General features: G+C 39.3%; 1 protein-coding gene across 10 annotated transcripts in view; it reads left to right on the forward strand.

The window, feature by feature from the left end:
* LOC108657281 (uncharacterized protein CG43867) overlaps positions 1 to 13,024 on the forward strand; it is a 133,411-nt gene that overhangs the window by 12,118 nt on the left and 108,269 nt on the right. For 2 of the 10 annotated variants that reach the window (XM_089264863.1, XM_089264864.1), the window contains exon 1: positions 12,047 to 12,992. The exons of 7 other annotated variants lie outside the window; for them this stretch is intronic. In XM_089264863.1, the coding sequence (XP_089120989.1) occupies positions 12,210 to 12,992 (783 nt within the window). In that variant the 5' untranslated portion in view covers positions 12,047 to 12,209. Of the gene's footprint in view, positions 1 to 12,045; positions 12,993 to 13,024 lie in introns of those variants that run through there. One more of the 10 variants, XM_089264858.1, reaches the window with a different exon arrangement.

Raw genomic sequence — 13,024 nt, forward strand, 5'->3', positions numbered from 1 at the left:
GTTGTTGTTGTTGTTGTTGCTTTTGTCCTTTTTATCTGCCGTTATTTTATATTTCTGTTTTGGTCGAGCTTTTTCTTTTGAGCTGAACTGAAAGTGAGTTGATTTGGGGCCGAGATGGCCCCATGGCAGGGGGCGTGCTGGCCATGCTTGACTTATGCGCTTGCCTCGCTGCTGGCGACAGCATTTGAATGTGGGGCAGCAGCAGCAGCTGAAACGATTGGCCAACAGGGCCAGCGGGACGTGCAGTGGACGGGAGGCGGAAGGAAACGCTGGCGGAAAATTACTGGAAAAAAATAAAACAACAATGGTAATAGAAATGTTTAAGAATGTGCAAAGAATTCGACTTTAAAGAATTTTAGATATTCAAATTTGAATCCTATTGGAACTATATTAGAGCTCTGTATTAGTGAGACATTTGAATAGATTGTGTCAAATAGCTGAAGATGGAGAGAATATATGCTAGCGTTATGTGAAGATGATTCTTGAATAGAAATATGCATATTCTTGTTAGATATATGATTAGTCCAGATCTAGGATCTAGGATTATGTAAAAATATGGCTTATTCAATAAATATATAAATATATATTCAATAAATATATATATATATAAATATTGACTATTTTTAATAGATGGTTCAGATCATGCTTAGCACATGCTCAGTCAGTATTTCTTTTCATTTTCTATATATATGTATAGACCTCATATCACATCATTATATAGACCCACTATATTTTTCCCCCCCATTCTCCAGTTGTTGCCCACTGTGCTCTGTTAATTCGTTTCCCTGTAAGCTTTTAGGCGCATGCCTTTAAATATGTTGCATGTATGCTTTCCACTTTGCATGGGCGGGGAGGGGCGGAGGGGGCCATACTTCAAATGCCTAAAAACAAAATAGAAAAATGAAAAGCTAATAAATATATAAATATATATGTGTGTAGAGAGAGAGAGAGAAGGGAGAGAGACGGCGCAAAGCGGCAAAGTGGTCGCTAGGAAATGTCCCTGTTCTTGTTCCTCTTCTTCTTCTTCTTGTTTTTGGTTGCCTACATTTTGGCTGCGGTCGAAGCATAAAACATGATTATGAACGACTCTGGCAGGATGCGAACTAAACCTAAGTGTGCCCCGAGCCTCAACGTGTGCCAGCAATTAAAGCGACCTACGCCTTTAGTCACTCTCCCAGCACCCCACCCAAAACTATTCAGTTCATTCAGCTGGGCTGCTCCAGCTCCGCCGCTCGACACAAACCGCACTAAAGTTGTGTGTTAAGCGGCTTTTGGCTGCGTATTTAAGCCGTTTATGTTGTTACGTGTTACAGCGAAATATACACGACTTACACACACACACACACGCACACACACACACACAGTAACACACCCTTGGCCGTGGGCCGTATGTCAGCTGCAATTTGCCAGGATCGGCTGGCTGGCGGTCTGACTAAAGCAGCCGAGCAGCGAATGCAACACTCAAAGTAATGCCGAAAAATGATATTAAGCGGATTGCCCGACGACAATGTGAAACACTGCGCCATTGCCGCCATAGCGCAGTTCGTTTCAGCTCCCAGAGTCGTCTCAAATTTATGAAAAACTATGCGAAAGGGCAAAAGGAACAACAGCAACAACAGCAGCAGCAGCAACAACAACAACAACATCATCAAAAAGCAAACAGCAAACACCAATAATACTTATGACCACACACACACACACACACACACACACACACACATTAGCTGAAGGTACAGCTCTGGCCTGGGCATAGGCATGAGGCATGTGGCACGTGGCATGAGGCATGTGGCACTTGTGTAGGTAGTTTCAACGCTAGGCACTGCCATATATATTTATGGGCACGGGATTAAAAAGGATATTAGCCAGTTGTCGCCAGTGCTCCAGTTAAACAAGTGCTAACAATGGCCATAACAGATGCTCGCTCATAGCCAAACAGGCGACAAAAGCTGCATGAAACGATGAAAAGTAAATTCAACTATATAACTCTATAGATGTGCAGACGGAAACGGATAAATAAAATATCGTTTGTGTACGTACTATAAAATACACATATACAGTCGAGTTTCGATAGTTGGGGCACAAATTATCGAGATCTAATCCAAATTCGCGATAAGTCGAGAAGAAAAATTTATCTCCTAGAAAAATTCGTTTTCGATAATTCTCAATAATATGAGTTTCTGTGTAAATCGAAAAAAATAGCTGAGCTCCTCTCCATGTCGACTGTATATGTATATATTCATAGAGATCGAGAGAGGGAGAGATGGGTAGAACTAAAATCAAATATATAATTATATATAAACAAACTTTTACAAATTTCAATTTAGTTATGTAAATATAAAAACTTTGTTCGACAGATGTTGGGTAAAACAGATCAATTTCATTGATATCAGCAGACGTTTTTGATACTCATTCGCGAAAGTGAATGGAGTATATTGATATGATTGTGAACCATTACGAAGCTATTGAAGCTAGAGACTTGATATATGTAAGCCATACTTGTCTATGTCCTTCAACTGTGAAATGTTACGGGATTTTCTCTAGCAGCCCACTAAAGGCGTGGCAAATCCGAAAATGCAGAAGTCATGAGAGTGGAATTGCTAGAAACTATAAATTTGGGATACTACTCGAGTTAACAGCCCAAACTCAATGAGATAAAGTTGCGCCCCTTGGAGGCGTGGCCAATTGAGTAAAACTGTATTGCTTACAGCTCAACATTTCACGAGTGACTCACTGTTGAAAATCCTCTATAATTTATCTAAAAATAATTTCTGTTCACCCATTGAGGGCGTGGTAAATAGGAAGTTCCGTGAATGGGTATTCTGTACTCAGTAATGCTCGACTGCAAGGTTTTTGCTTGACTATTGTAATCATTCGTTTTTATTTTATATATATATTATATTATTAATATATATACATATATATATATATACATATATTACATATTTATATATAAATTATTTTTTAATTATTCTCACTCCAGAGGGCGCTTTATTATTGCAGTCTTGGTGCTCATTTGTATGCAAATGCAATATTATATATTTTTACAATATATTATATATTAAGCACATTTTGACATTTGTCAGTGCAAAAATATCTCAATAATTTGCATACAAATTAAATACAAATATTTTCATACATCATATAACTGCTCGTTTTTTGTTTTCAATTGGATGATATGCCATTGCCTGAATATGAAAAGCCAAACTTTCTGGTTAAATTTTCAGATTTTCTTCGGCTTAATCATTTTCGTCAGCAATTTATGTATTTATTTATGAGTTTACGGCCAGAATGTCAAGCAATTTTCTTCTTCTTAGACAAATTTAATTCAATTTAAACCGTAAAAATGAATTTCAATCAATTTAGATTTTTCTACTCAGATTTTGGCATTTTTACACAATTTCTTTTGTTGCATTTGTAAAGCGCTTCAACTGGAATAACTTTGAATTTTATATATTTTATTTTTATTTTTTTTTTTTTTTTTTATTAGTTTTTACACAAAATTTGCTCTTTAATTATTCATATGCGATATTATTTGGGTACTTCTCTATGGCTTGCTTCAAATTTAACGCCTCTTTTGTGTCCCACTGGGTGCACGGCTCACTCACACACACACTGACACATGTGTGTGTGTGTTTGCTGGCTTATATGTATTTCTATTCATTTGGAGCTTACATAAATTCATAGAGTTGGCAGTTGGGGGCTTTTTGGCTCTGTGGCTCTTTGGCTCTTTGGCTCTTTGGCCGCTTTTGGCTTAATTGCTCAACAAGTTGGCGTCGTGCGGCGCTGCTGGCATAAAAGGGAAAACCTGCATGCGAATACAATTTAGCATTCAATTTTGAGCAAAGGCCACCTGCCAGGCGCTGCTGCTGTGACATGCAAACACATGGACAGCATCTAATGCCAGTCTGTTGACAGCTGCTGTGCCCGTCACTGTGTGTGTGTGTGCGCGTGTGTGTGTGTGGCAGCAGCAGCAGCAGGTGCAGATTTGGGGCATGGCAATCTGTGGAATTCACAATTAAATTGGTCGCCGCATGCTGATGCATTGCTGTCAGGCCTTAAGTCCACCATTTGCACATCGCACGCTAATTGACTGCGGCTGTTCCCGCAAAAACATCAAAATTGTGCTCCAAAAGGTCGAGGCCAAAAATCAATAGGGTTTTTAGTCGCTCAGCTGCGTTGCCTATACGTTGTCATGCCATTTGCCACTAGCCTTTCAGCCCATACCCCCCCCACACCCTTCCATACGGTCGCCCAACATTGTCATCATTTAAAATTCAAATGCAAACTGGCTTTGCCACAGGTCGCAACTAGCAGTCGAAGTCATTAAAATTCGCAGGCGGCCAAACAAAATGCGGCCGTTGCGTTGCGTTGCGTCGTGTTGCGTCTTTAAGGCTAACTAACTTCGGCTTTAATACGCACACAATCTCCGCACGAAAGTATGCTACACACACACACACACGCACACACACACGCACACGCACGCACACTTACATCTCACATCAGCTCGCAGAAACTAAACACGCAGCCGACGCTGCTCAGCTCACCATAGCGAAAGGCAACACAAAAATATCCTTGCCTGCTCGCCCATAAATCCCCCTATAGAAAAGCGGGAAATCGCAGCGCTTTCGCTGACTTTCTCGACCACAAAATCGCCTGGAATTCGCTATTGGTTTGCAGTAGTTGATGAAAAAAAACAAAAAAAAATCTGGGGATTGTAGAATGTTAAAAAACCAAAAGCAGAAAGCTTTAAGTTCATTTTATATTCATTGAAATGCATTAATAAGTGAAATTAAATCAGATTTATTACTAAAGTTACTCTGAAAGTTTTTAAAACATTTTAGCTAAAGTTTTCATGTTTATGCTCTTCACGAGATTTAAGCTTTGTCAATTTTTAAGCTTTAGCAAGATTCGTATTTTATTTTGATAAGCCCAAACTTTATTTAATACATATTTTTTTAAAGAATCTTTATATAAAAATATATATATTTTTTCAAGAATTTGTGTTTTAAAAAAAAATCTAGATTTTGCATCTCACAAAAATAAAATAAGATTAAATGAGTATAGAAAAAATATAAAAAGTCAGCCCAGGCTGACTTAAGGCGTCCACCCTAGGCTCGCCTTAAGAATTTGTTTTGTTGTAAAAAAAATCCAATGATATTTGAATAGTAAATTTTAAAAACATTAAGGAAATAAAATAAATAAAAACAAAATAAATAAAAACAAGTAAGAAAGCTCTAGTCGAGACAGCTCGACTACGAGATCCCCTGAACCCTACAAGCAACTGATATTTCAAAAATAATTAGCAAACACACACGCACACACACACACACACGCATACATACAAATACACGCACACACACACGCATACAAACAAATACACGCACACACACACACTCACATATACAGGCGATTGCGCTTGGGTTGCGCTGCAGTGTTGGCAATATAATGAAAACTTATTTGTTGAATAATTTAATTTCTAGACGTACGATCGTAATGAAACTTTCAGAACGTAATCATAATGTTAAAATGTATGTGTATACCGAAGCTCAAGTCTCTAGTATTTGATATACGACTTTTACAAAGATGAGGGTGAGGGGATGGATTTAGGTGTGGGGGGTAAATTTTAACAAAAACCGAAATTGTATAAAATTCATCTTAATATACATTTTAAATTTGGAGACTCTAGCTTGAAAGATGTAGGAGATATAATTATTTAAGTGATCTTCGATAAGGGTTTTTATCGATAAAAAAGTATCGGAATGAGTTATCGTTTTTTAGTGATAAACTCGATCTGCGCGTGATATATACGGACATTTTAAAAAAAAGTTGAAGTCTCTAGCTCTTATATCTTCTGAAATCGACGCGTTCATACATACGGACGGACGGACGGACGGACGGACGGACGGACGGACGGACGGACGGACGGACGGACAGACAGACGGACAGGGCCAAATAGACTCAGCTTGTCGTCCTGATCAAGAATATATATACTTTGTGGGGTCTGCCACGCCTCCTTCTGCCTGTTACATACTTTTAACAAAACCATTATACCCTGATTTCCCATTTTCAATGGGTTCAGGGTATAAAAATAAAAAATAAAATAAAAAATTAATAATAAATAATATAATATAATAATATAATATAATAATATAATATAATATAATATAATATAAATAATATAATATAATAATATAAATAATATAATATAATATAATATAAAAAAATTATATAATTTATTTAAGAATATTGAAGAATACATTAGTGAAAACAGAGAAGCTTTGCTAGAGTTTTTAATGAGTTTAAGATTTGTGATTTTTTTTAGTTTTTTAAATTTTCAAGATATTTAATTTTTTGTTTTATAATTTTGCAACCCTCATCAAATCGAAAAAAAAAAGTAATAGAAACAATTCGCCGTCAGCCAAAGTTCGCTTTAATAACTTTTTTCACTGTCAATTATTGTTGCTCATCATTATTTATTTAGCCTTAGGCAAATCAGATGAATAATACAATATGCCATATCGATTTTAAACTTCAAAGGTGTCGAAGCAGCTGTTTCTATGGCGGGCGTGCTCAATTCCCGAAAACCTTTTCGTATTGAGGCTGAAAGCCCATATATATATATTTTTTTTTTTGCTTATCCCAGACAAAAATGGGAAATTTTGCTCTTTCCAACACAGCACACACAGACACACACACACATACATACAGACATAGACACCCAGGCAAGACAGCTGTGCTGTATGCGCATGTGTGTGTGTGTTTATGTCTCTCTCTGTGTATGTGTGTGTGTGTGTGTCGCTTAGCCGTCGTGCAGTCGTTTCCTTGTTGTGCTACTGACTCCGACACTGACTGGGACGCTTGTCGGTTGTGTTGGTTGTCGGTTGTGTCGGTTGTCGGCTGTCGGTTGTCGGTAAATCACAACCATGGCACGGCAAACGGCAATCAGTTTGTGTTTGGCTGTGTAGCGCGTAACGCGTGTGCTTCTCACACGGCCTCGCTCGCCAATTCGTGCTGCGGCGCTCGACGAACTTTTGTCGCAACTTGTCGAAACTCGAGCAGAAGAACCAAAATTAATAAATAATTTAATGAAACAAAAATGGCAAAAAAAATAAATTAAACAAAAAAAAAAAAAAACCACAAACCTTTTTCGCGTAAAAATAAAAAGAAAAGCGACAAAATATTGCCAAACCATAAATATTTTTTTTTTCAAGTGCTTGTGCGTGTGTGTATCTTGGTAAAAAGCTGAACGAACAAAAATTAAATATAAATACATGAATATACCTACATATTATTTGAATAATTCAGTTATTTGTGCTGTGCGTGTGCTTAAGCAATTGTTGCATACACTCAGAGTTCAGAGTTCGGACTCATAATGTCCTGTGACGAGCCAAGTCCGTGCTGTTGCCAAGGCCAACACAATGGCAGACGCTCTGGCGCCATTTTTATAGCGGCTTGTGCTAGATAATATATAATAATAATGATATATATATAAATGTGTGTTTGTGTGTGTGTGGGAAATTGTATATGAAAGTATTGCCAGCCAGCAGCAGGTTAAATGTTTTTTTTTTTTTGGAGCGATTTTTGTTTATTTTTCATTTCTTATTTATTTTCTCTTTTGTTTTTGTTGTGTGAGCGTTTGCCAATTTTTATGCAGCCATGTGGCGGGCATTTTTATTCTGTTGTGATAACAATTTGTTATTTTTTTTTAATATAAATATAATGTAAAATCAAGATATACTATATGAAGAAGAATATGAACATCACATGATTCAGTTTGTTTTCTCCTAGAACTATATAATTTAAACTAGATATTTAACACAATATTGAATCTGTTTAGGAATGTTTTCTTTTGAAAGACAGCCTGAGATTCGGTTTTAAGCTTTGTAAGTTGATATTCAACTGAACTGGAAGTCACTTTCAAAGTCTTTTTCTCAAGAATTTTTTATCTAGTAATATGAGTTTTGTATAAAACAATGAAACAACAATTGTACATGAAGTTAATGAGTTTCCTTCTCATTTTAATATTTCTTCTTATAATATATAGAGCTTATATATATTTACAGTTTTATAAACTCAAGAATTTTTATCTTTCACCAATCTAATCTAATCAGATATAAATTAAATGGAATTTTAGAAGTTAACAAACAAAAAATTCATAGTTTAGGGGCAACAACAAATCAGAGTTATAGTTCAAATTTATAGTTTACTATAACAGTCATAGTTCAAGGGTATATTTAATAGGCTTTAAGTCAGGATCCGGCCAAGTATGACTTGACGTCTGAGCCTTTTCTATTAACAGATCTTTGAGCTGTAATACCTCGATTAATTCTCAGGTTGTTTAGCTGATAATCCATACTCACATGGGAGTTTTTGGATTCCATATTCATCTTGCTCGATTTCTGTGACTCTCTCTTTTCAATTTAATTTCCAATTCCATCCATTGAGTAGCCCTGTAAACAAGTTAAATCTCTTATCAAATCTATTTTAGTAACGGTTAGTATCCAAAATTCATATAAATTTCTTCAATGCTAGGGTATTTAGCTGGCAGCTACGCAATGTCAAGTTATTTAACATTTTTGCTTCTTCTTCTTCTTCTTCTTCTCTATTTGTTTGTTTATTTTTTGTAGCATAATTTCTGGCGCAGACAAGCAAATACACGAGCATATTTGATGAATTTTGCTGTCAAAAGAAATTGTGCGTGTGTGTGTGCCTGTGCATGAGTTTGAGTGCGTGTGTGTGTGTGCACGTGCGTGTGTGGTGGCCATAAATATTTGATGAGCATTTCAAATGCAAAAATAGCACAACACAAAAAATTAGCTTAAACAGGTTTTTTCGGCTATGGATTTGTTGTTGTTGTTGTTGTTTTTTCTTTATAAATAGAGAAAAAAATTGTTGCTGTGTGAGCGGCTGCAGCTTTAGGTATGCGCCTTTAAGTTGCAAGTCAGCCAACGTGTCAAATGCATGTGTTGTTGTTGCTGCTGCTGTTGTTGTTGCTGTTGTGCGTATGCATGCAAGGCAATTGCATGACACTGCCCTCTGCTTGGCCTGTGCATGCGGGTTGGAAGGCGCCTGCCGCCAGCTTTGCCAGCTTTGCCAGCCAGCTAGCCAGCCAAGCCGGACCAACGGGCCAACGGGCAGACATATGTATATTATCTCTAGTGAATTATGGCCTGGCCATATAGATTCCAAAACGGCTTGTCCTTACAAGAACAGCAAACGGCCAATGTCTGCCACACACACACACACACGCATGCATATATGCACACACTCGCATGCTAAACATATACCTTTTTCTATGTGCCACCCACTCGCAGCACGCCTCGTTTCCGTCTGTGTATCATCATCGTGCATTGTGGCACACATTGTTAAATGAACGATACAAAACTTCAACTCTCTCTCACACACTCACACACACAAAAACACACACACATACGTACACACACACACATATATTTGCAATGGAGCGACATGTCCTGCCGCCTGCCAAACATGTCGCCTGGCACTTTGGTGTCCTACACTGTCTGCTGCTGCTCCTCTTGCAGCTGCCGCTGCCCGTGTCTCGAATTACCCGACTCCTGCTCTGCTGCAACTTGAAATTAGATCTTGATATACTAGCTGCTGCTGGCATTCCATCTCGCTCGCTCTCTCACTCACTCTCTGTCGCTTGCTTTACAGCATTTTGGTTTTTGCTTCTATTTTACTTTTTCCTGTTTAAATCAGAGCAATACATAAACGCTCTGCGAATATTCATGCCACTAATTGGCTTCTGGCGCCGCAGCGACTTAACTCTTCAGCTGTCACTTTGCCTGTTTTTGGCTAAAGTCAGATACCAGCGTCAAACCTTGGTTAATTTATTGTTGCCTGGCATCAATAGAAGCAGGAGCAGTGATAGCAGCAGCAGCAGCAGCAGGAGTAGCAACTACAGCAGCAGCAGCAGGAGTAGCAGCAGCAGGAGTAGCAGCAGCAGCAGCAGCGGTAGCAACAGCAGCAGCGGTAGCAACAGCAGCAGCAGCAGCAACAGCAGCAGCAGCAACAGCAGCAGCAGGAGAAGCAGCAGCAGCAGCAGCAACAGCAGCAGCAACAGCAGCAGCAACAGCAGCAGCAGCAGCAACAGCAGCAGCAACAGCAGCAGCAACAGCAGCAGCAGCAGCAGCAGGAGAAGCAGCAGCTAATGCTGGAAATTGAGTTATTTATGCTTCGGAATTGATTGCTGTTTGTTGTAAAATGGCAAACGCGTCGCCCAACTGCAGCCGGCCCTCAAGTTGGGTCAAGCAAGTCAGGCAGCAGCAGCAGCAACAACAGCAGCAGGAGCAGCAGCAACAATGGGAATAATTTGCACACATGTCTCATGATGCCAAGAATTTACTAATTTGTTTTTGATTTAATCAAATATGTATAGATCAGCATGCTGTTGCCTTAGTCAAACAGAAAATTCTTCTATGATAGAGCATTACGCAGTCGCCTGCAGCACAATTTATTTATTTATTTATTTTATATTCTTTTTGTTGCTTTTTAGCCGCAGTTAATTTTTGTGGTTAATTTGAAATTTTCTGTCTCAATATGAATAAATGATTTTAATATATTTTCTCTCTTTCTCTCACTCTTTTTTTTCGCTCATATTTGCTTTGTTGCGCATTGTAATTAGATCAAAGTTAATTATAGTGAATCACACGCGCTGGCCATTTGACAGCATATTTAATTCTCGAACGAGCACGTAAACTGACAGTTGAAATATGCAAATTGAAAAGTGTGAATTCATTTTGCACCTGCCACACGTTGCACCTATTGATGTTGCATCCAATTTGATTCGCACATATTATAGTAGATCAATTTGTATATTGATTGTATGTGTGTCATGAATATAGCTGCGATTCATATGAAAATAAATACAAATATTTGTGAAATGCAGCTGAAGAGGAGGCATAAATTTTGGCTTTTTCAATAAGTTTTAATATGTGAGAGTTTGAGAAAATATTTAGAAATTATTTGAATAAATAGTTTTAGTATAACTATAAGTATTTGTGAAATGCAGCTTAAGAGTGGGCTATATTTAGTCAATTTTAATATATAGAAATTATCCGAATAAATAGTTTCTTAGGTATTTCACACTACAAGCGTGAAATTGAATTCCAAAAGTAAATATATAGAAATTCTTTTGGAGGAAACTCTTTTGTAGCTTTTCACTTGCGAATGTAGAAGTACGTTTTAATATAGAAAAAAATAAAAAATATTTAATTTTTCAAATATAAAATAATATTAAACAATCCTGCACAGCATTTCTACTTGAAAGCGTGATATTTAATTCCTCATATGAATCTACAAAAGTTAGATATATGCATTTCTTTCTTTTTTTTTATAGGGTATCTCATGCCAATACTCGCTTAATTGTTAATTGTTGTTGTTGCCAGTTTTGAATATTTTTCATTAATTTGTGCGCATATTTGATTGGATTTCTTTTTGAATTTGCATCACGCTGTGCGCTGTGAGCTTATTTATTTATTATGCACTCAGCTCGAAATATTGGCTGGCAATTTCAATTGCGAGCGCCGCGCATTTATTTATATTTAACATATTTATTATATTTGTTGTCTACTTTATGGGGCCTGTCGCCTCGATTTGCGCCCATCAAATGGCAAATGACAACAATCGGTTTTCAGTTTCAGTTACTGCAGCGCATTTGTGGTTAACAGCAGACCAGCGCGCTGCTCCTGGCGATGCCAGGGCCGAGTCGAACTCTCTGGGTAATCATTAATCATGTGGGCGACGCCTAAAAGTGCATGCAGCATGCGGCATGCAATTAAAAAGCAAACAAAACGCAGCGCCGACATAAATTTGCAGCGCCAGACAGGCGTTTGTTTTGTGTGGACAGAGGGGGAGGGAAAGGGTGTGTATGTGTGAGTGAAATGAGAGCCTTTAGCGGCATTGAGGTATGCAACAAATGCCTTGCCACGCGCAAATGCCAACACTCTGCCTACACATATATAGAATCAACATATTTTATAGGCAACTAAAAGAAAAAATAATAATTAAAAAAAAAAAACCTCAAATAAATACAATAAAATGAAATAAAAATGCAGCCCTAAGCACGCTCTAATCAGGATAAGAAAGAGCGAGACAGATAGGGAGAGAGTGAGAGAGATAGAGCGAGAGGCACGCACATATCCGCCATTCAACCCACAGAGACAACTTGCTCAAACGTGGAGCCACACATGGATGCTGCCGGCACGACGCTGATGCTGGTGGATGCGTCGGCCGCTGAGAAGCACCACCAGCAGCACCAGCACCAGCAACAGCAACAGCAGCAGCAGCACCATCACGGCCATACGCGACACATGCACCACCAGAACGGCGAACTGGCGGCGTCCAGCGATGCAACAAGCGGCACACAGCAGCTGCACACGGAGCTGGCTGCATCGGCTGTTGCCGCTGGCCCGACGACTGGCAGCATTTCGAGTGCGAATACAATTCTAACGGAAACGACTACGGCCGGCACCTCGAACAGCTCCTCGGGCAATAGCTCGCCAGCCAAGGCGTATCTGCATCATCATCTGCATCACGGCACGCACTCGCATGCGCATCATCATCATCATCATTCGCTGCAGCTGCACCATACGGCGCCGCCCTCACCACTTGCTACGGTGCGACATCAGCAGCAACAGCAGCAGCAACAACAGCAACAACAACAGCTGTCGGGTGCTTCACCCCCACCGGGCGGCTGTCTGGCCGTCTGCTGCTCAACGGCTGGCGGCTCGACGCATCATCACATGACCGTCGGCCATGTGCCACATCTGCCGCCCCATCATTCGCTCTATCCGCTAATGGCCGCCGCCCAGCTGGGCTATGTGGGCTCCAGTGGGCCCAGTTCGCTGGTCAATTCGCCCGCGCTGGGTCGACGCAAGCGCTACACCAGCACCTCCTCGAACTGCTCCAGCCAGTTCAACAACAACTACGCCGGACTCGATGTCGACTCTCTGGACGACATGCTGCGCAAGGTAAGAGGCGTTCCAGGCAACTTTAATCATAA

The sequence above is a fragment of the Drosophila navojoa genome, chromosome X (genome assembly GCF_054131105.1).
Source record: "Drosophila navojoa isolate 15081-1374.11 chromosome X, UAZ_NAV_1.0, whole genome shotgun sequence".
Taxonomy (NCBI): Eukaryota; Metazoa; Arthropoda; class Insecta; order Diptera; family Drosophilidae; genus Drosophila; species Drosophila navojoa.